This window comes from Herpailurus yagouaroundi, unplaced genomic scaffold (assembly GCF_014898765.1).
Source record: "Herpailurus yagouaroundi ecotype Mexico unplaced genomic scaffold, PumYag 250, whole genome shotgun sequence".
NCBI lineage: Eukaryota > Metazoa > Chordata > Mammalia > Carnivora > Felidae > Herpailurus > Herpailurus yagouaroundi.
In genome coordinates this window covers 16221238-16246348 of record NW_024412467.1, presented here as the reverse complement: position 1 = coordinate 16246348, position 25111 = coordinate 16221238, and the positions used below count along the sequence as shown (strand labels likewise).

Here is a 25111-nt window from a genome sequence, read left to right as displayed (position 1 = left end):
TAAATTGTGTGAGGGCTGGGATTGATATTGAGAAACAGCATGAGTTCTGCGTGATACAACGTGTACGAAAAATGAGGGAAAAGATTTGGGTGAGTCATGAATCATGTGTTCTAGACAGGCATGGGTTGGGAAAATCAAGAGACAATGGGCAGGACCGACATTTCAACTGTTACCTTAGAAAAAGATTATCTTGGGGCACCTGGGTGGCTTAGTCAATTGAGTGTGGGACTTTGGCCCAGGTCATGATCTCGGGGCTCGTGAGTTCGAGCCCCACATGGGGTTCTCTGCTGTCAGCCTATCAGCACGGAGCCCACTTCAGATTCTCTGTCCCCCTGTCTCTGCCCCTCCCCCACTTGTGCTTTCCCCAAAATAAATAAATATTTTTTAAAAAGGAGAGCGATTATTTTAACATTTATTGATGTATATTTGAATGCTGACCTGTTCCAAAGAAGAACTTCCAAGCAGAATTGTATTTTTCTGAACATATCCTTCAGATGCCTCGCTGCCCTCTTTGTGGGATTCCGGTCTCTTTCTGGAATTCACTGTCTCTTCAGAATCCAAAATCTCCTCCTGGCGGCTCCCATCTATTCGCCCCAAAAGGATCACACGAAACTTGACTTTCTCTATGTCAATTTAACGTTGGCTGAACACACAGTAATCTAACCACTTTTTTTTTTCTTATAGGGGATAAAGCTTGGCTTTCCGTAATCTACAGTTTAAGCAAATTATTTTCTGTCTAATGTACCAGGAAATCGCTAAAGCCTGGAGCAAGTTTTAAGATTACAACACAACCACAACGCCAACAACTTTTGTTCCTCTTCCTGTGATGCTCACAAAGTGGGTAAAGTATAGGTTCTGCATTCCAGCCTTTTTTCCCACTTACCAAATAGATCCTGAAGTGTAGATACCCTGTGTTTCGGTGCCTTAATATTACATGTTGTTTACCACAACATCTAGCAGTTCTTGTTGTTTTGCTAAAACCAACTCAGGAGATGAAGAGGTTCAGAAGAGGCCAGTGCACTTGGGTTCATTTTTCTTTTCTTTTCTTTTAATGTTTCTTTATTTTTGAGAGAGAGACAGAGACGGAGCATGAGTGGGGGGAGGGGCAGAGAGAGAGGGAGACACAGAATCTGAAGCAGGCTCCAGGCTCTGAGCTGTCAGCACAGAGCCCTATGTGGGGCTTGAACTCACGAACCTGAGCCAAAGTCAGACACTTAACCAACCGAGCCACCCAGGCGCCCCGGGTTCATTTTTCAAGTGGGGAACGCGGAGAACAGTTCCCAAGCTATGCAAACACAGAGGGACTTTATTTGGGTTGCCCTGTTTATTTGCATAGAAGTGCCTGCATGTCTATAAATGCTGCATGTACATTATTTCTCTCTCGATCATCTGAAAACGGTAGCATCTACAAAATGCATTTCTTCATCTAGCTGGATAGACACTGTAAATATAAAACAAACGTCTCTCTTCCAGGCTCGGAAACAAAAACGCCAGAAGATAAAATATGGGATTTTCCACGCCTTCCAAAGTTAGAATTTTAACAAAAACCTAGGCACTTTTAACCAAAGGAAGAGAGCTTGGTTTCCAGCAAGACGTGAGGCAGGGAACTGAAGAGAGAGAGCATTGGACTACAGTGTCCAGAGTCCTGTTGGCCTTTCTTCTTTGTTCACGGGTACACTGTCTCGCCTTGCACGAGTCTTTAAACCTTCTAGAGCTCAATTATATCCTCGTGTATAATATAGCTGATAAGGAGCCTGACTATTCACTCTGCAAGTTTCATAAGCCTTTTGTAAGCTCACAAATGATTTCGAAAGTCTGTTAGGTGCTACCTGTAAACGTGTACCTGGGTGGCTTCCAGGATCCAAGTTGCAAAGACGTGTCAGAATCGAAGGGGCATGATAGATAGAAAAGTGCATTGCTCAATGTTTAGCACACACACACAAAAAGGTATTCAATATCTATTTGCTAACTCAGATATTAGACTAAAAATATAGAAGTCTCACTTACTCAAACATAACCATTTATGATGTTTAATTTTATGTGTCCGCTTGGCTGGGCTGTGGCGTCCTGTTCTTTGTTCACATTTGGGTCTAGATGTTGCCATCCAATGTGATTTTTAGATGTGATTAACATTTAAAAGGTCAGTAGACTTTGAGCAACATAGATCACCCTTCATGATGTGGGTGGGCCTCACCCAGTCATCTGAAAGCCCTGAGACTAAAAGATCGTGGCGTCCCAAAAAGGAAGGAATTGAGTCTCAAGACTGCAAGCTAGGAAATGCGGCCTGAGTTCTTGGCCTGCTGGTCTGCTCTGTGGATTTCCATCTCACGACTGTACCTCTATCTTACTTGAATCTCCAGCCAGCTGTCCTGTGAGATTATGACTCAAGCCTTCAACTCCTGCCTGAATTTCATATCAACTCTTACCTGAATCCCCACCCTACCAGTGTGTCCTAAGGATTTCAGACTTGCCAGCCCCCATAACTCTCTCTTTCTATTGGTTCTACTGCATTCTGCTTTCCGGGGGAGTCCTGACTAATTGATTATTCAAGTTAGGATTTCTCAAAACGAGGGATCAAGCTGGCTTGAAAAATGAGTTTGTTTGGTTTATAAAGACAAAATGAAATAAAAAAGTTACACAATCTGATCATTAAAAAGCAAAGGGGAGATGTATCTAGGGAGGAATAAAATTTTTAGGGGATGCTATTCTGTAAATGGGGATTTAAAAACGGGGCCTAACCTTTAGGATTGTTATGACATTTAAATAAATTAATATTTACACTATTTAGAATAGAATGGTCTTAAGGCAGTGCCAGGAACGTAGTAAGAACTCAGTAAATGTCTAGCTGGTGTTAATATTTTCATTATCATCAATTATCTTCACCATCATTTCATCAATATCAGTTATCATCAGTTATCTTCATTATTCTCTGTATGTGCTTATGATGTCTGCCCACATAATAATTAATAATTTAGTCTCTCTCTGTCCCCCAAAAAATAAATAAATGTTGAAAAAAAAAATTTTTTTTTAAATAATTTAATCCCCGTAGCTACCCCGTTGTGGCAAGTACGATATGTCCGTTTCACAGAAGTGGCAAAGAAACGTTAAGAAATTGGCCCAAGGTCACACAGTAAATGGTGAAGGTTAAACATACAGTCAATAGAAAAATACCATAAAAAATAGAGGGCTTAACCATGAGTCCTGCCTCCTCACATGAATTTTAAAGAATTATTTAAATAAGAAAGACAAGGGGCGCCTGGGTGGCTCAGTCGGTTAAGCGGCCGACTTCTGCTAAGGTCATGATCTCACGGTCCATGAGTTCGAGCCCCGCGTCGGGCTCTGTGCTGACAGCTCAGAGCCTGGAGCCTGGTTCAGATTCTGTGTCTCCCTCTCTCTGACCCTCCCCCATTCATGCTGTCTCTCTCTGTCTCAAAAATAAATAAACATTAAAAAAATTTTTTTTTTTAAAATAAGAAAGACAAAATGATCATTTGAGAAGAACTAAGCAAACACTAAAGAAAAAAAATAGATTTTTTCCCCATGAATTTGAATTCATGTGTATTCAACTGACACTTAATGCTTTGGTAAAAACTCCAGTGTGGTTCTGGCATGAATTTGTATGTGTTAACCTAAGAATTTAGATTTTAGTTTTTAAGGGATTACCTGTAAATTCCTAGATTAATACACATGAGAATTACTTACTTAAAGAGCCTAACACTCATAAATATGAACTCCCATGCTAAGATTGAAGACAATATAGTACTTGTCTTCTATCACCCAAAGCACTTATTTAAAAGCTAAAACACACTCTTTAAAAAGAATGGCTTCGGGCGCCTGGGTGGCGCAGTCTGTTAAGCGTCCGACTTCAGCCAGGTCACGATCTCGCGCTCCGTGGGTTCGAGCCCCGCGTCAGGCTCTGGGCTGATGGCTCGGAGCCTGGAGCCTGTTTCCAATTCTGTGTCTCCCTCTCTCTCTGCCCCTCCCCCGTTCATGCTCTGTCTCTCTCTGTCCCAAAAATAAATAAACGTTGAAAAAAAAAATTAAAAAAAAATAAATAAATAAAAAGAATGGCTTCATATTAGAGAATCCAAATATGCCATATGCCATTGTAAGATCCCGCAATAGTAAGTAAATCATTTTTGCCATTTAGGGTTATAAATTCTATGTACTAATAGAAAATTGGGCCATGTTTAGCTTTCCGCCCAACTTTAGCTATATTTAGGGATTTGCAGCCATCAGAAGCACACATAGGTCACCAATCAATGGTTATATTTAGAAAATACAGATTAGCTTTTGCAAGAAACCGTCTTAATGAATTTGCAACTAATGTTAATACAAAAGGTTGAAAATAATTAGTCTCTTACCTTGGGCTTCTCCTTGTCCTCTCTCCTCAAACAGCTTCATTAATCGATCATTGAGAATTCTAGTATCAACTTGCAGGGGTGCTAAAAGAACATATTTATGGTAACTCTCTCATCAGTTAATTTAATTACAAAAAGAAATGATCAACCATTATGGCTATTTGGTTATTTATAGGTCATAGACACAAATTCTATCCAATATGCTGCCTTGTTCTGAAATAAAAAAAAAAAAACCTTTAGTAAATCAATGATAACTGGAACAAGGACTTTTAAATGAATATCACAGGCTATTCATAATAGGATACTTCTTCTCCATTAAAAGTGATCTGATATTCAATGGAATATGGTATATACTACACAAGAGTCATTTCAGAACAAGCCATTATGGTTTGTCAAATCATAGAAAAGAATATTTAAGCAAAATGAATATTTTCTACTAATACTCGCTGTATATCTTATTTTTTACTGAATATATATAGGAAACAACAAACTTAGGTGGTGTTAGGTGGTCTTAGATTCCCATATATATGCTAATGCAATATAATAGCAAATACAAATGCTACTTAGTTCTTTTGTGAACCTAAAGTAACAAGGTTATGTCAGTACAAAAAACACAAACAACCAAAGAATCAAAGAAAAAACACATAATCATAAAAACACGACACTGGAAGAGGGTTTAAAGAATCATCCAGGTAGATTTGCTGCTGGAAAGAACCAAACATAAACGATGCCAATGTGGATGACCACCCCGGTCTTAGAATTCGAATATACATACATACATCAAATATGTTCCCCTTCCCATAGAAGGCAAGTGAACCAGCTAAACTGTGGTTGCACTTTTACAGTAGTAGTTTTAATCCAGCCCAAGTATTCCTACTACTTATCTCTCTCTTTGCACTCCATGGGTGAGCCAATGCTGAAGATGGTCATTAAACTCTGCAACTCACACCTGAAACTCTACCACCAAGTGGTCTAGAAGAGCCTTGAGGGGTCTTCACTGAGCCAGTTAGAAGTTCCTGAAAATTCCAGGTCTCCCCTTTCTATCCATGCCTATGATCTTTTGAACATTAGCGTTGGGGAAAAAATCCAGTGTAGCCTATACTCATAGGCTTAGGTTGCTGGAGCCAGATAGAATGGTTGAAAGGGCAACCTAAAAAGGTCTTTAAAGTTAGTAGTTTCTGCTCATTGAATCCTGCAGATGGCTTTCCCAAGTAGCAGTTGACCTGCAAGCGTTCTTTTCCTGACAAGGGCCAGCACAAACCTCCTACCACCCCAACACTTTGGGAAAATGGAGAGAGGCCATTTCTGGAAGCCATTTTGCAAATTTTGCATCAGGGAAGCATGAACTTGCATTCCAGCATTGCCTGGATCTTTATAACTCTTAGTGGAACAGTTACAAAACTTACAAAGCTGATATATGGCTCATAAAAGAATCTTATTTGGAAGTTAACAATGAGCAATAGCAAAGGCGTAGATGGGGAAATACCTACAGATGTAATAAAAGCTTCAATATAAGGACTTGGTGGTCCTGACACACCGATGGGGGTCACAGACAAGAATAAATGAACATGCATTTGGATGTTAAAACAAATGGATAGCCAAAAGGTAAATGGGATCAATACAGAGATAACATCTTTAGAGAGAGGCAAACCTACGTCCAGATGCCAACTCTGCCACTTACTCGCTCTGTAACCTGAGGCAGATTCTTAGAGCCCCTGAACTCGAATCTCCTTGCCCCAAAGATGAAATGGTTGTGAGGGTTAAGAAGATAACACACATAAAGCACCTCGCTTCATTCCTGGCATAGAGTAGGTACCCAGTAAAGGGCAGCCACCCCCCCCCCCCGCTTTACTTGTTTGTTAACCATTTAGCAAGTGTATGAAGTGCATACTTTTTCAATAGTTTAGATTCTGTGATTCTGAATTAGTGTTTGTGTTTTCACTATGAAGTAATGAATTCTAGACCACTTTTGGGGTGTTGTATGAGAGAAACCTGAATAAGAGACCCCTAACCAATAATTGTTATAGAGGTTCTGGTTTCTTTCCTTACCAGGCAGAGCCGGTAGGGAAACCCCCTCAATGATGCCCCAATAAAACCCTGGAGAGTCAAACGGGTTACATAAGACAGAAACTGAAAACAAGAGAATGTCCCCTTCAAACTCAAATTCAACAATTTGGATGAATCTGCTTATTTTCCCCTCCAGAAATTTTCCCAAAGGGAAAGGTAGAGAAAGCCAACAGCACAAATGTAACTCCCGAGGGGAAAGAGAACAGACAGAGCCAAAGACGGGGGTCCCCTCCATGCTTGCCAGATCTCTGTGATCTTAAGAAAAATACTAAATCTCTCTAAGCTTGTTTCTTCATCTTAAAAGTGGAAATAATAACAACTACTTTGGGTGATTTTGCATTGGTGGGTCAGAGCTACTATACCCACCTGAAGACATCCCTTGAGCACTCAGTAAGTCATAATAACCAATGTTTACAGAAGACTTGCCAGGTTTTGGATACTATGCTTAGCACTTCACGTTCGTTTAGTCATTTATACATGAACTCAACAAATATTCCTCAAGTCGACTCATGTTCTATGCCATCTGCTGCGGTAAGATTTAAAAATTCATCAGCATGGGGCATCTGGGTGGCTCAGTCAGTTAAGTGTCCGACTCTTGGTTTCAGCTCAGGTCACGATCTCACAGTTTCGTGAGTTCAAGCCCCTTGTCTAGCTCTGTGCTGGCAGGGCAGAGCCTGCTTGGGATTCTCTGTCTCCCTCTCTCTCTGCCCCTCCCCTCACGCTGACTCCGTCTCTCTCAAAATAAAAAAAATAAACTTAAAAAAGTTCATCAGTGAACAAGGTAAGCAATATCTCTGCCCTCTGTGTTCAGAATATGGGGAGAAATACATATCACGGATAACCTCACTAATAAAGAGATTCGTGATCATTCCGTATGAGTGTGATAAAGAAGGTATACAGGGAAACATCACCTTGGTTAGTCAAGGGAGTTGAAAATTGACATTTAAGCCAAAACTTCGGGAAGAGAGTCCAATGGCCAGTAAGGAGGCTGCCCCAGCATCTGGTGAGTGTCTGGTGTCCAGAAAGAGCTCCATGAATATAAGGAACAAAAAGAAGTCCCACGTGGCCAGAGCACAGTGAGCATGTGGCGGGAACCTGAGATGAAGAAGGACAGTATATCGGTCTTTACCTTGAAAGCAATAGGCAACAAGAAGAGAGCATCAATGAGGGAGTGGCAAGACGCTGTGTGGACAACAGATTAAAGGAGAGAAGGCACGGATGTGGACAAAAGCAGTCCAAAATATTCCAGATAGGAGCTGGTGTTCACTCGAGACTGGGTAGGAACAGCAGAGATGCTGAGAGGCAACAAAGAACGAGATCTCATGTATCTTGTGATTCCTGTGTCAGCAAATAAACATTAGGTGCTATATATGAGCCAAACATTACGCTGGAGTCTAAGGACCTTTAAGGTTTAGTGGAAAAGAAAGCTGCTAAAGAAATAAGTATAGCGATAAATATGTAAATAATAACTAGGATGCGTGTCAAAGGAAAAAGAGTGATGAGAGAAAGAGAAGCATAATTAAAGTCTGGTGATCAGGGAAAACACATTTTGTGTGTCAAATCCATGGGCCTCAACACTCTGTAAGGTATTATTATGAATTAATTATTATTAAATAAATTCAACATGTGATGGTTAACTTGATGTGTCAATTGGGGGTAAGCTGTGGGGCCCAGTGGTTTGGTCAAACATCAGTCTTGATACTGCTGTGACAGTATTTCTTAGATGTGATTGACATTTACGTTGGTACACTTTGAGTAAAGCGAATTACTCTACAGAATGTGGGTGGGCCTCATCCGATCAGTTGAAGACATACGGGAAAATGCAGGTTTCCCAAAGAAGTCATTCTCCTCAACACTGCAAGATAGAAACTATGCCTCCATTCCAGCCTGTTGCCCTGATGAATTCAGTCTCAAGACTGCATATCAATGCTTGCCTGAATTTCACATCAACTTTTACCCGAATCTCCATCCTACCAGCCTGCCCTATTGCCCTGCAGATCGACTTGCCAGCCCCCACAGTCACATGAACCAATTTCGGAAAATAAAAATAAATCTCCCTTTCTTTTTGTCACTCTTTCTCTCTCCCTCTGTGTGTGTGTGTGTATGCATACACATATATATACATAAAATATAGGTATTATATACATGTATATTATATGCATTATGTAATACATACAAACAAAAAGAGAGCCTATTTATTGGTTCTGTGCTCTGTTTCTTTGGAGAACCCTGATACGTAAGCTAATATTACCTACATCAAATCATATACACATGTAAAATAATAAAACGGTGTGCAGCTTTGGAGTGGATGGTATATAGAAGCACTGAGATCTGAAGTCCATATTAAGTAAAGTGTATTTACCAAGAGCCAAGAGCCAATTGTCCATTGTTTCTACAATCTTTGTTACATAAAAATTAACATACTATCCTGCCAGGACTTCTTGCTAAAAAGAGAAAATGGCGGTGGTGTTGGTAGATTGTTGACACTGAAAAAGAGTCATAAATTCTACGAAACATTGAACGTTGTCTAACATATGTCCCTTTATATTTAGATTCCAGGAAGCACAAAGTAAGATAAGTGCTTGAGTATAGGTAAAATACCGTCGTCTATTTCTCATACATTTACTTCTCCCTTTTTTGGTGCCCCCAAATCCCTCTTTCATCTATATTTGAACTCTGCTTTCACCATATACATTTACATTTCTATTATACGCTGCCTCAAACTGTTTTGGAAGTAAGTAGAGAACAAATTATAAATAGCTTTGCCACACCTACTGTAAGAATCAAGACGATTCTCGGCAATGAGACTGACAACCTTCCAAAAAATGTCGACATCACTCTGAAGGGAAGCACTGATCTCATGAAGGGTCCCGGAGGAATCCTGTGAAGGGACTTAAATCATGTCAATACAGGGGCGCCTGGGTGGCGCAGTCGGTTAAGCGTCCGACTTCAGCCAGGTCATGATCTCGCGCTCCGTGAGTTCAAGCCCCGCGTCAGGCTCTGGGCTGATGGCTCAGAGCCTGGAGCCTGTTTCCGATTCTGTGTCTCCCTCTCTCTCTGCCCCTCCCCCGTTCATGCTCTGTCTCTCTCTGTCCCAAAAATAAATAAACGTTGAAAAAAAAAAATCATGTCAATACAGAACTCAGTCGCTTTGGAAAGAAAAGGAAGAGGTTCTGACTTGACAAATGGTGGGAAACAGAAAAGAACTGGCAGGGCACCTGGGTGGCTCAGTCGGTTGGGCGTCCAACTTCTGCTCAGGTCATGATCTCACAGTTTGTGGGTTCGAGCCCCGTGTAGAGCTCTGTGCTGACAGCTCAGAGCTTGGAGCCTGTTTTGGATTCCGTGTTTCCCTCTCTCTCTGCTCCTTTCCTGCTCACACTCTGTCTGTCTCTCTCTCTCAAAAATAAAATAAATATTTTTTTAAAATTTTTAAAAAAGAAAAAACTGGCTACTCTTTGCAGCATCCGTAGTCACATATAGACCACGGTCAAGGGCGTTACACTGGGCTTCCGTTACAAGACCACGTCTATGGATGCTCACTTCCGCATCAACATTGCTATTCAGGAGAATGGTTCTCCTGTTGGAATCCGGAATTTCTTGGGTGAGAAATACATCTGCTGGGTTTAGATGAGGCCTGACATTGTTTGTTCAATCTCTCAAGCCCAGAAAGATGAGTGAATTCTTGAAGGAAACGACATTGAACTTGGATTGAACTCAGTTGCTTTGACTAGGTAAGCTACAACGGTTAAAAACAAGGATGTCGGAAAATTTGGGAATGTTATCTATGTTTCTGAGAAAGGAACAGTTCACCAGGGCTGATGAGTAAGATCTAAGTCGTCCAGCTACAGACACAGCAAGATGCCGGTGATTTTTCAGACTTAACTGTGATATTTTCAAGATGCGATAAAAGCTGTATTGACTCGGGGGGAAAAAAGCAAATGATAAACAAATGAATATGAGAACAAAGCTGAACCAGGGTGAAGATAGATGGCAAACGATGTAAAGATGGCCACCTGCTTGAAAATGTAGGACCCAGAGGGAAGTACAGGCATTGGACAATCACTGCGGACTAAGGAAGAGTGACCCACAATATTTTATTCTATTACACTTACTTGTCCATGGTTAGAGCCATTCATATCTTATCGAACATCTTATTAAGTCAACTTTCGTCCTTACATTACAAAAATTCCCCCAATGCAACTATATATTGTGATCTCCGAGGAATTAAAACAGACTTCAGGAAGCATCCAACCAATAACTCCTCTCCAGAATTCACTGGGATTGCCTTTCATCCCTCAAGTGTATTGAGCAAATAAAAGGCTGGGATTTTTTTTTTCAGTTTTCAGTTCACCTTGCTTTGGGCTACTGCTAAAAACTATCCTGAGAGTAAGTCCTCGCCTTCTCTTGTACATGTCTCTTTTGATGATATCCGTGGATTCTGTATCGTCTAAAATTAGGCATAGTTACTGAAAACTGTCTTTTCAAAAAATGTTTGCACTGTGTTTGATCCCTTTTATCGGAGGATTTACCCCTCTCTTTCACTAAAAAGTGCAGATTCAGTGACTGGCGCCCAACGGTGAAATACGGTCTTTGTTATTTTACAACTGCAACCAGACTCGAGGTTACAGAAGAAGAAATCAGAAGAAGTCATATCACTGCACCTTGTGGTTCAAAACTTAAGTGGTGGTTCCATGCGTTCCAATGAAAGGAATTCAGTAGTCACTAGGCAAGGAAGCTCCACATGCTAGATGAATTTTGCACTGCATCCAAGAATGCTCATTTTAAGCTCAAAGAGCAGAGGCGGCATTTGTAAAGGAATGATGCGCCTCATATACATAACACGGGCCTTATAATGACACCAAACTGCTTAAGGCTCCGTGTCAAATGAAAGCAAATTCTTGCTGCTTCTATCTGACCAGTTGGCTGTCCTTGATCAAAAATTACCTTCGCTGCCCATCACGTTGTTAGTGGTTAAAACTTACCATTTAAATTGTAAGCTGCAAAATCTAAACGGAACTGCATGTGTGATCTTTGTCACCTCATTTTCATGAATGGAAAAGAATATTCTGACACAAAAATTACATACTTAATTCTAGCTCACCCTCTCTGCTGACCTCCATCCCACACTGCCTTGGGTTTATTTCCTCATCCATCAGTGGGTCAAAGTAATTTCTGCTGTATTCATTTCCTGTGGAAAGTACACGAAGTAAGGGTCAGTGATTATTAGAAGCACATGAACCAAAATGTTAATTTTGAAATCGACACCAGCACAGAAGGGCCATTTTAGCTACTTTATAAGCTTAATTTTTGTACAAGTCTTTCCAGGCCTCCTTTTTTGTAATTATCATCTTGCAAAAGGTCAGAAAAGGTAATTCAAGAAACAAGTTCATGCTGTCTTTCGGTTGCTGAAAAATTAATGAGAAAATTATCAAATGTAGACTTTAGAATAATAATATAAAAAGCTTAAGCAAAATTATGTTTAGGATAGGCTCAAAAAATGGACACTGTTGGATTACAGTGATGCTTCAAGTTCACCGATCGTTGTGTTTGCCCGCTTGTATATCATTCCCAAAGTAAACCGTGTTGTTGTTTCCGGAATTCTGTCGTCGACTTACTAGTACCTTCATTATGAGAAACTGTAGAAAATTTCCATGTTGACAGTTGAATAAAAAGAGAGAGAGAGAAAATAGAGAGAAAGAGAGAGGAGGAGGGAAGGAAGGAAGGAAGGAAGGAAGGAAGGAAAGAAGGAAGGAAGGAAGAGGGAGAGAGAAAAAGAAAAGCAAGTGAGAGATGGTGTTGCTTATAGGTCTTTTTTGTTCTGTCAAGTTAAGTTACATGAAGGGAAGTTACCAATGATGCAGTCAGAAATTTGGTCAAAAGACATCAACGCTCTCAACAAACTAACCAAAAACTCTCACTTTATGTTTCCCATTTACCTTTGTCCTTATCTCGATAATCAACCTGCAGCATCGAATATGACTTTGTAAGAGAGAAAAGGGCCTGTTATCAATTTTCCAAATCTAGTTTCATACTTCCTGCAGACCAAAATGTACACGTCCGTTGCTAGTAATTTGAACTCAGTAAAATATAACCTACTCTGACGACAATTCAAGTTGCCTCCAACACTGTCCAAGAAATAAAGCATCGTAGTCTGAAAACAATAGTACTTTTGAAAGTATTATTCACAGGAAAGGGTTAACATATACTAGGCACACGGTGATACTCCACGGTATATTTGATTTAGGATCAAAAATAATCCAACCAGCGTTTCCTTTTCCAAGACTAAATGGAATTTTGATATGAACCGAGGTTTAATTTATATTTCTGGACTGGCACATTTTTGCTGTCAGTCTCTGTTCCATCAACGTAGTAAGTACAAGAACTGAAAATCTGCTTTTCCTTGAGGTCTCAATAAAGGAAAAAAATAAATAAATGAGTTTCGTTTTTGTTACTTTATCTGTCAACAACTACTAGGCTGGTATGAATCTTGGCAGTATGTAATCAAAGTCTTGTGTACTGCAATAACACAGCCGTTCTCCCTCATTCACTGTGATTGTTTTTGGTTTTTTTCCCCCTCTACCACAAAGCACTGTGGTACCCTAAGCTCAGTCTTCCATATGCTCGCAAAATAACTCGCCTATATGAGAGCGCAGGGGGTGGTCTATTTCTTACTATTAATGGAAGCGACAGCCGTCAACAATCGGTGCCCAGATCCTGCAATCTCCCCCCATCAAGTACAAAACTCAATTCTTTGTCTCCTGAAACGACTTAGTAAATAACACCGAGAGAATCAAGACCTTGGAGAAAGAAACAGAGGGAAGTCATTTTTAACCAAACGTCTGGAGAAGTTGATTCGCTTTGTAACCAAATGTATTAGCCAAATTTATTTGGTTCGTAACCATTTTCAATCCCTGCTGTCGGTGGAGAGATGAGGGTCCCGCCCAGCTGTGCAAGGGATCCCTGGGATTGCTGGGAGACTCCAGCCCCCCCTCCCCGAGTATCCCCTCAGGGCTGGGTGCTTCCGCAAGCCCCTGGGAGGTGGGCCCCTCAAAGGTCCATGTATGGTTTTGACATCTATGCAAATCGTTCCTCCCACATTCATTCTGGGCAGAGGCACACATGTAAGTTATAAATGCCATGCCTGGAGTGATTTATGTTGTGCTCCGCATTCTGGGAGAGGACAGGTAAACGCTAATAAGGAATCTTTACAAAGTAAGACAGGCAATCCACAGGTTCCCTTTTAGCATCCCCAAAGTTTGGCTTATCTTATCTTTCTTATCTTATGTTATCTTGTTATGTTAATGTTATGTAACTCATATAGTTTATATAATTCATATCTTTATATAATTCATGTATTTTATATAATTTATATATCATTATGTAGTTCATATAATTTATGTAATTCGTACATTTTTGTATATTTCATAACTTCATATATTTTTATATAATTCATATATCTTCATATAATCCACATATTTTATGTAACTCATATATTTTTTGTATTTCATATATTTTATATAATTCACATATTTTTTCATATATTTTATATAATTCATATATTTTATGAATATATATTTCATGTATTTTATATATTTTATAGAATTCATTATTTCTATTTCATATATTTATATAATTCATTTTTTATATAATTCATATATCTTAATTCATATGTCTTTATAAAATTCATATATGTTGTATAATTCATATATTTTTACAATTTGTGTATTTTCCACTATATTTTACATCATGTTGTACATTGTGTTACATATACAATATAATATATAACATATATTATACTTGATCTATAATATTATGCTTGTTTATTGTCTGTCTCCCCTACTAAAAAAAAAAAAAAATCAAAACCTAAAAAACATGTTTTCAGACTAACCTAAAATAAAATTGTTCCATGGGGACAATGACATTATCTCTTTGTTTACTGCAGCCCCCTCGGGGTCTAAAAGTGTGCCTGGCACACAGAGGTACTCATAACATCTGAATTCATTTGTTAAATCAACCCTTCTCAGAAACCTACTGCAAATTCTTCCCTGTCTGAGATGATTTGTCTTGATTAACTGAACGACTTTTTTCCCACTCTTTATTCATCTCTTCCTTTCTATTCCCCACCCCCTCTATCCTTTCCTCCAAGATCCCTCTTCCCTTTACTCTTTAACTAAGTGCTTTCTAGGAACAAAATATTATGTTTGTGGATTTTAACAAGGAACAAACAAAGCACCATGGCCTCTGCCTTCAGAGCACAATGAGCTCAGAGAACAAGGAAGGGAAACTATGCAGTCTGGTAAGATTTAATACTGTGGTAAAGGAGTTCTGTTGTAGCACATAGCAGGAACATCTAACCCATAATACTGGGGACTTAGAGAAGACTCCCGGAGAAATTGCTACCTGACGTTAAGTTTCAAAATGTGATCGGGAATTAGCCAAATCTAAAACTACAGGGGAAAGGAATTTTTCATGGAAGGGGAAACATGGGCAAAGGCAAAAAGATACAAAGAGCGTAAAGACAGGAGAAGCATGTTTCGTTAGCAGATGCTGTTCCATTTTGCTCAGTCCCCTGAAGTTACAATATCGTACAGTAAGTAATGGCGTCCAGACTTCCTCACTAGTCCCAGAATGGAGTTTAACGCATGTTTTTGTTCAAATGATTATTACGTTTTTGCACTTTCTGCTGGTATGATGTTTCCTATCTATTCATTCGACCAGTATTTATTGAGTGCTTTTTATGTGAATATGTCAGTAAAGCAAAATGCTCAAATATCCTTCCCCTCCCAGAGCTTGCATTCTGGGAGTGGAAGAATAAAGGCAAACAAATATGTATATTTTATAGGTTTTGTGGGGGGGTTTTTTTTGATGGTGATAAGTGTCGTGGGAAAAAATGAGAGCCAGATAAGGATGATGACACAACTCAAGGATGAGTAAGGGTCACGTGTTTTGCATACGCCTTCGTTTCACACTAAGACTTACACTCAAGATCAAATCACTATATTGTCAAGACTATAGAGATAGTGAAGCCATACTGCAATACTTAAAACCTATTATTTATAACGTCTTATGATTTTGCCAAGTTCTTGCTATACGATAAATCAGCCTATGAGTCAGATAAGAACCTACACTTAAATGACAACAATTCCTCCTCTTTACGGTTATGTCTTGCCCTGATAAACCACTAACCTGAATACAGTAGGCTAAATCCAGTAGTCTAAGACAGTAAAGCACAGCAAACCTATGATACACTCGGAAACAACAGACTTCATCCTAACACTACTAGCTCCTTTGCTCAAGTTTCATTGGATAGTGTGAGGATATAATAAAGTGGGATGGCTTTTGAATAGGGTGTAAATTACCAGAAGGTAGGTTGCTAATAGGATAAATTTCTGAAAGTGCCCTAGTCATTCAGAATATGCATTTGGATATATCTAAAATCATCTCACAGGAAAATTAATAGACCCACTGAGAAATTCAAAGTAGGGCATCTAGCAACATACATACAACAGATTCTAATTTCGCTGGCATTTAACTGTTTGTTATATTCAGATGAATAATCTGACAGCCCCACGTGTAAATATATATCTTACAGGATGCATTGAAGCAATTGGATGTGATACATAAATTAATAAAGCAGGACACTGGTCTTACAGGTACTCTTGGTACTCTATTTTTGTTTCCAACTTCCTAGAATTAGCCGTTCAATGTTTAGAATCAGCCTCAGTTGATTCATTTCTTGTGCTATTTTTTTACTGAACGGGGGGTGGAGAACACATGTACTTGCCTCTGCCCTTCCACACATATCAGGTTTTCCTATCATTTAACTCAGAGCAGCACAGAATGTAATCAGGGCTTTTACTTAAATTACAGTGTACATGAACTTTGGTCAGGAAATACTCCAGTGTGCACCCATGCAGTTCCTTGGGGGCTGTAAGAGCGAGAACGAAATTGCCCACCAGAGGAAGGTTAGCGTGAATCATGGCAGTGTCTTGGCTCAACGAGGCAATCACTTCCTTTCAAATCAGCTCCATTAGCTCCCGAGGAAGAAAATCTGAAGGCATCTATCTGTTCCTTGGGAGGTTTTTATCGACTCCATTCTTGTCCTTTTCCTGTGAATCCACCTGTTTCAACTCAGCCTTTTATCACCAACCATCATGTTTTCTGTGATATACTGTCAGTGAAATAAAAATAGGAGAACTGCATGCAAACTAAATCACTAACTAAACGGTTTACATTCTATGATGCTAGCCATGCACCAAAATTTTACAAACTAGGATATTCTCCCGAACACTATTCCTTTTAAAGGCATGAAGGCTACGTAAGTATAATGAAACTGAATTGCTATGCACTTTATGAATACATTTGGGAAACCTTCCTAGTTTCCCCTCTTTGAAAATCCAGTATGAAGAACTCAGGTTTAAATGTCCACAATGCTAGTTTACATATACATATGTGGAAATCAGGGGCTGTAATAGAATATAGGAAGTGAAAACTATGTCAAACTTATACATGCCTTAGAATACTAAATCAATCCAAATACTGTTTTATAAGGTTGATTTACAAACATTTTATATATATATACATATATGTGTGTGTGTGTGTATATATATATTATGTTTGTAATATATATAATATAAATAATAAATATAAGTAAATATATAATATCTAATATTGTAATATATAAATACAATATTATAATATATATTATGTATATAATAAATAATATAATAAAATATAAAATATATGTGTGTGTGTATATATATATATATATATTATAAATAGGCTTCATGCCCAGCACAGAGCCCAACGTGGGGCTGAGATCAATGCCTGGGCTGAGATCAATGCCTGAGCTGAGATCAAGAGTCAGATGCTTGGGGCGCCTGGGTGGCTCAGTCCGTTGAGTGTCCGACTTCAGCTCAGGTCAGGATCTCGCGGTTCGTTATTTCGAGCCCCCCCATCGGGCCCTGTGCTGACAGCTCAGAGCCTGGAGCCTGCTTTGGATTCTGTGTCTCCCCCTCTCCCTCCCTGCTCACACTCTGTCTCTCTCTCTCTCTCTCTCTCTCTCTCTCTGAAAAATAAATAAACTTAAAAAAAATTTAAAATAAAAAAAGAGTCAGACACTTAATCAACAGTCACACAGGCACCCCCAAACATATTTTACATTTAACTTAAAGGCAACTAAACATACAAGAATACGTCTTACTGTGATAAAGCATAGTATTATAGTAAATATTTAAACAGAACAACACAACCCAAATAAACATCCAAAAATAAAAGTTAATGACAAGAACTCAAAGTATGATTCAGATGTTCACTATCAATACTATTATTCAGCACACTCTTAGAAATCTTGGCCAAGGCAGTTAGAACAAACATAAAGGGGTAGATGAGCTCAAACTATTGAAAATCATTGTATCTTATGTAATTATTACTTGAAGATGATATGCTTCCCTACCATGAAAGCAGAAGAGATGTAACCAAAAAACTTTTAGAACAAAGGAGATATTATTGGCACAATAGTTTGAAAATAACCAGAAAATCGTTAAGAATCATTAACTTTTCTAAATACCAACAATAGCCACTTAGAAGACAAAATGAGTATAGAAAAGCAACACCCAGGGGCACCTGGGTGGCTCAGTGGGTTAAGCATCCAACTTCAGCTCAGGTCATGACCTCATGGTTTGTGGGTTCAAGCCCCACATCGAGCTCTGTGCTGGTAGCACCGTGCTCCAGATTCTGGGTCTCCCTTTCTCTCTGCCCCTCTCCCCCATACACTTTGTCTCTTTGTCACTCTCAATGAATAAACATTAAAACAAATTTTTTTTAAGAAAAGGAACACCCAGAAAAGCTCCAGAGCGCTCTCAAAAATTAAATTATTTATATTAGATTTTGCATAGGAGTCCGTTGGTCGTCATCAAGAGTATTCACCTTACTCAGAAATTCAAACTGAAAGGCATGAATTTCTTTAACAGCCGGGTTAAAAACAGCAAACGGATAATAGTTCTTTTTTCGTCTTTACAGAAAAGCTAGCCTGTGCCAATTACTTGACCACTAACCCTGTATTCCAGAACGGGTGCCCTGTTGGGCAAATTCGCCTTCTCAACTGCTTATTCTTACTTCCTTTCCACATCTTGTGGGTATTTGAGATATCAGTGATTTGAAAATCTAAATAGGGTAACAGTAGAAGTTTGCTAACAAGTACTAATTAATTGAGCCATATTCTTTCTTCCCCGAAGGCTCTCCCTCGTGGTAGATTATGAGGCGTCTTAACTTTCAAACCACCATAGTGCCGTTGAGTGCATAATTCCTGCAGGGCATTATCCCACAGCACCTCGAGGCATTAATGCATCCTGTGCTCCCCTGGACCTCAAATCCGCAGCGGTAGAGTGTGTCCCTAAGTAGCTAGCTCCTAAACAAGAAGATCTTTCCATTACTTAAGTAATGGCGATAATTCAAAGGTGAAGTATAAATATACTATTTTTTTTTACACATGTTTCTAAGTCCTTCCAAAAATATCAAGGTGGATTTCCTTTTTTTTTTTTTCTAGCTTGAAGCCTGGCAGCATGATTCTACATGTAAATAAATTGATGTATGTAGCGTGTAATATTGCCTTTCAAATTAGGACCTACCTGAAATTAAACATCAATCACCCTCTAATCTTTTTTCTTTTTTAAGAGAGAGAGATAGGGAGAGAGAAAGTGAGCAGGGGAGAGGGGAGGGGGGAAGAGGCAGAGAAAGAATGCCAGGCAGGCTTGCATTGTCAGTGCAGAGCCTAACACGAAGCTCGTTCCCAAGACCCAGGGATCATGACCTGTGCCGAAATCAAGAGTGGGACGCTCAACTCACTGAGCCACCCAAGAGCCCCACCCTAACCTTTTTTATTGCGCCATCATTCATTTAATAATACGTCTTCCTCATGGATCTAAGGTTACTTGTATTTATGCACTATGTTTAAGACTTCATTTAGGTAGTAATGTTTTCTTAATTTTTTTTAATGTTTATTTATTTTTGAGAGAGAGACAGACAGAGTGTGAGCAGGCAAGAGGTAGAGAGAGAGGGAGACACAGAATCCAAAGCAGGCTCCAGGCTGTCAGCACAGAGCCCCATGCGGGGCTCGAGCTCACAAACTCTGAGATCATAACCTAAGCTGAAGTCAGAACCTTAACTGAGCCACCCAGTCTGCCCAGGTAGTAATGTTTTCATCACAGTGCAGCACATTTCAATATGGAAGCAATCAATACCATGGATTATTAGATTTAGTTTAAATAATCTTAATTAATAATCCTTTCTCTGAAAACTCTGGAAATTTATAGATGACTACACTTTATCTCCTAAAGCAAAGGTGAACCCTTTGGAAAGTCGTGAACGGACTTCCCCTGGGTTGTTTTTGAAATAAGGTTTTTGGTCAATTTGCTGTTAAATTCTCTCTAATAGAAAACAAAAGTGATCTGAAAGAAACTCTAAATGGAGTTATTTGGAGATGAAGGACTAATTTATATTTAAGAGCATAAAATACTAAGGTCACGAAAAACTTTTCTAACAAAATTGTTCTTAAAATGGAAATGCAACCATTGACTCTAGTCAACATCATGGCTTGCAAAGTTTGAATGTATATGAAACTGCATTGGTATGGTGTAACTTCTTATTCTGATAGGAAGTTATGTCTTTTAAAATTTCACCAACTATTTCAGAGGATGTGGGTAAACAATCCAGTGACACGTCCAGCTGCTAAGACGATGATCGCATCGCTAATGCGGCAGAAAACATTGTTCTGTATCATTTTGTTCTGTCCTTTTACTGTGCAGCTGTTTATATTAGGAAAAGACTTGGACTTCTGCAATACCAGCTTTGTGATTTCCAGTCTAGCATTTCCACGATTCTAAGATTCTTAACCATCCTTTCCACCCTCGTATACATTCTTATGCTCACATTTTTATGTTAAAGCTATATAAATTTCACCGGCGTATAAATAGATCCAGTGGTTGTAATGTGTGAGCCCATTTCTCATCCATGAACCAGAGTAACAACGCAACATCTCTCAATGTTAAAATCATTCTTAAAAGAATTCCTATCCCAACCAACGATGTACGAACGATTTTATAAAATACTATCTTACGAACACAGTTATCCATTAGGGGTTTTGCTAACATCGACTTGAAGACAACACAGAAAATAATTGTGCTGAATGGTTGGTAAAAAGTGTTACCAATGGTTTCAATTTTAGCATTAACAGAAACAGGAAAAGATAACACAAATGGACGTTCTCCTAATTTCCTGGGCAAATCTGTCTGATGAACTGTAAGCAGGCAGTTCTTTCTGAGAGGACAATAAATGAAACTTTTCTTATTCAATTGAAATTCTCAAAACTCAAATATCTGATTAAAATGCTCTTTCCCAAACTGAATGTTGTTCTAGGACTCTTACTCCATTAAAAAAGAAAACAAAAAAACAGGAAAGTAAACAAATTGATGTGTGTTGATTTGTATAAACTGACCAAATATTTTATCTTTCATGTATCTCCATAAAATATTTCTTCATTTCAGAAAGAAGGATACATTCCTGAGTGTTTATTTTTAGCCTTTGAGGTCAATGAAGGAGATTCAACTCACTTAGGAGCCAAATGGGGTCTACAGACACAAATCCAGGTCAGTTCAATAAACCTAAAGCAAATGATTTGCCTGTCTATTTCCTTCATCTTAATAACAGTTGAAATGTCTTAAAGCAAAAAGAATATATATTTTTTAATGTTCTATAAATTTAGGGGTGCCTGGGTAGCTCAGTCGGTTGAGCGTCTGACTTCAGCTCAGGTGGTGATCTCACAGTTTGTGAGTTCGAGCCCCGAGTCGGGCTCTGTGCTGACAGCTTGGAGCCTGGAACCTGCTTCGGATTCTGCGTCTCCCTCTCTCTCTGCCCCAACCCCACTCACACTCTGTCTCTCTCTCTCTCAAAAATAAATAAACATTAAAATATTTTAAATGTTCTATAAATTTCATATAACACTTGTTTCCCATCTTAAGGGGAAAATAGCCACAAGTGAGAGTGATGTAAACAGTTTTATACAACATGACTTCTAAAATAACCTAGGCTATGTGCACTATGGGGAGAAACAATTCTCATCACATATCTGCTCAGACAATTTGAATTATGCACTTTACATGTGCACTACAAGTTATTTTTATTACAAATTTTTGTGCAGGTGTAACTTTAATGGCTACAAAAATCTGAAATTAGATTTAGAGTCACATTTGTAACCGTAATCCATGATTTCTTTGGCTCAGGCACAACTATTATGGATCTCCTACCCTTATTTCAAATTACCCCTCATCTCTGCTGGAAGGATCTAAGGCCTTAGATCATATATGCCCAAACTAATTTCCCTCAGTGTCTTTAGAACATTTGCCATTTTCTTTCTCTACCGCTCCTCCTTCTGCTTTGCTGCTGCCTATGTAAAGGTTTTTCTACTAACAGAGGAGTTTTTCAAACCATTCTCATCATGGAATCAATGGTGGCGCCTCCACTCTATGAAGCCACAGGAAAACCATTTGTTGTCAATTCCAGAGCTGCCATTGGGGCCACCTCCAGTGACCACTGTTGCCTCCAATACTAATATTTGCTGGTACCCATTCTAGGCTATGGCACATTCTCTCCAAAATCTTCTTTTGTTCTGATCAGACCTTAGACTCGTGCCTCCATCCATCCCACGTGCCATTGGCAATGTCAAGTGAAGGGATATACATAGTCTTTGCCCACAAGGTACTCCTCCACATTACACAAGTTAGCAGGTAGAACCATTGTGGTTCTTCAACAACTGACAGAGATCTCAGTTCTTATTCCAAGACCCTCTCCCAAAAAACCAGGAAGAAATGCCTGGGGATTAGATCATGGGACAATATGATTGGCAAACACTACTGTAATCAAAATTTGCACACCCCACTCACAGCAATGGACAGACCATCTAATCCAAAAATCAACAAGGAAACAATGGCTTTGAATGACACATTGGACCAGATGGACTTAACAGATATATTCAGAACATTTCATCCTAAAACAGCAGAATATGTATTCTTCCCCAGTGCACATGGAACGTTCTCCATAATAGACCATATCTGGGACACAAATCATCCCTAAGTAAGTACAAAAAGATCAAGATCATACCGTGTATATTTTCAGACCACAATGCTATGAAACTCGAAATCAACCACAAGAAAGAATTTGGAAAGGTAACAAATACGTGGAAACTGAAGAACATCCTACTAAAGAATGAAGGAGCTAACCAAGCTGTTAAAGAAGAAATTAAAAACTATATGGAAGTCAATGAAAATGATAGCACCACAACCCAAAACCTCTGGGACACAGCAAAGGCAATCATAAGAGGAAAGTATCTAGCAATCCAGGTCTTCCTAAAGAAGGAAGAAATATCTCAGATACACAACCTAACCTTATGCCTTAAGGAGCTGGAAAAAGAACAGCAAATAAAACCCCAAACCAGCAGAAGACAGGAAATAATAAAGATTAAAGCAGAAATTAATGCTATCGAAACCACAAAAACAGTAGAACAGATCAATGAACCCAGAAGCTGGTTCTTTGAAAGAATTAACAAAATTGATAAACCACTAGCCAGTTTGATCAAGAAGAAAAAGGAAAGGACCCAAAGAAGTAAAATCAAGAATGAAAGAGGAGAAATCACAACCAACACAACAGAAATAAAAACAATAATAAGAGAATATTATGAGCAATTATATGCCAACAAAATGGGCAGTCTGGAAGAAATGGACAAATTCATAGAAACATATTCACTACCAAAACTGAAAAAGGAAGAAATAGAAAATTTGAACAGACCCATAACCAGTAAGGAAATCGAATTAGTAATCAAAAATCTGCCAAAAAACAAGAGTCCAGGGCCAGATGGCTTTCCAGGGGAATTCTACCAAACATTTAAGGAAGAGTTGAAACTGTTCCAAAAAATAGAAATGGAAGGAAAACTTCCAAGCTCTTTCTATGAAGCCAGCATTACCCTGATTCCAAAACCAGACAGAGACCCCACTGAAAAGGAGAACTATAGACCAATTTCCCTGATGAACATGGATGCAAAAATCCTCAACAAGATATTAGCCAACCGGATCCAACAATACATTAAAAAAATTATTCACCACAACCAAGTGGGGTTTATACCCAGGATGCAGGGCTAGTTCAATATCCGCAAAACAGTTAACGTGATTCATCACATCAATAAAAGAAAGGACAAGAACCATATGATCCTCTCAATAGATGCAGAGAAAGAATTTGACAAAATACAGCATCCTTTCTTGATAAAACCCTCAAGAAAGTAGGGATAGAAGGATCATACCTTGAGATGATAAAAGCCATATACGAGCAACCCAACGCTAATATCACCCTCAATGGGGAAAAACTGAGAGCTTTCCTCCTAAAGTCAAGAACAAGACAGGGATTTCCACTCTCGCCACTGTTATTCAACATAGTATTGGAAGTCTTAGCCTCTGCAATCAGACAACACAAAGAAATAAAAGGCACCCAAATCGGCCAGGAGAAGGTCAAACTTTCACTCTTCGCAGATGACATGATACTTTGTATGGAAAACCCAAAAGATTCCACCAAAAAACTGCTAGAACTGATTCATGAATTCAGCAAAGTTGCAGGATATAAAATCAATGCACAGAAATTGGTTGCATTCCTGTACACCAACAATGAAGCGACAGAAAGAGAAATCAAGGAATCGATCCCATTTACAGTTGCACCAAAAACTATAAAACACCTAGGAATAAATCTAACCAAAGAGGTGAAAAATCTATACACCGAAAACTATAGAAAGCTGGTGAAATAAATTGAAGAAGACACAAAGAAATGGAAAAAGATTCCATGTTCCTGGATAGAAAGAACAAATATTGTTAAAATGTTGATACTACCCAAAGCAATCTACACATTCAACACGATCCCTATCAAAGTAACACCAGCATTCTTCACAGAGCTAGAACAAATAATCCTAAAATTTGTATGGAACCAGAAAAGACCCCAAATAGCCAAAGCAATCTTGAAAAAGAAAACCAAAGCAGGAGGCAACACAATCCCAGACTTATACTACAAAGCTGTAACCATCAAGACATTATGGTACTGGCAGCAGAACAGACACTCAGATCAATGGAATAGAATAGAGAACCCAGAAATGGACCCACAAACGTATGGGAAACTAACCTTTGACAAAGCAGGAAAGGATATCCAATGGAATAAGGACAGTCTCTTCAGCAAGTGGTGCTGGGAAAACTGGACAGCGACATGCAGAAGAATGAACCTGGACCAGTTTCTTATACCATACACAAAAATAAACTAAAAGTAGATAAAAGACCTCAATGTAAGACAGGAAGCCATCAAAATCTTCGAGGAGAAAGCAGGCAAAAACCTCCTGGATCTTGCCCGCGGCAATTTCTTACTCAACATGTCTCTGGAGGCAAGGGAAACAGAAGCAAAAATGAACTACTGGGACCTCATCAAAATAAAAAGCTTCTGCACAGCGAAGGAAACAATCAGCAAAACTAAAAGGCAACTCACAGAATGGGAGAAGATATTTGCAAATGACATATCAGATAAAGAGTTAGTATCCAAAATGTACAAAGAACTTATCAAACTCAACACCCAAAAAACAAATAATCCAGTGAAGAAATGGGCAA

At 38.9% G+C, this 25111-nt stretch overlaps 1 protein-coding gene across 1 annotated transcript in view; it reads right to left on the bottom strand.

The window, feature by feature from the left end:
- The window catches only part of LOC121020450 (uncharacterized), a 328749-nt gene that overhangs the window by 193589 nt on the left and 110049 nt on the right, over positions 1-25111 (bottom strand). Inside the window, exons 8-10 of the mRNA XM_040460498.1 lie at positions 11530-11616; positions 4365-4445; positions 439-584 (exon numbers count right to left, since the gene is read on the bottom strand). Of these exons, the coding sequence (XP_040316432.1) occupies positions 439-584; positions 4365-4445; positions 11530-11616 (314 nt within the window). The remainder of the gene's footprint in view (positions 1-438; positions 585-4364; positions 4446-11529; positions 11617-25111) is intronic.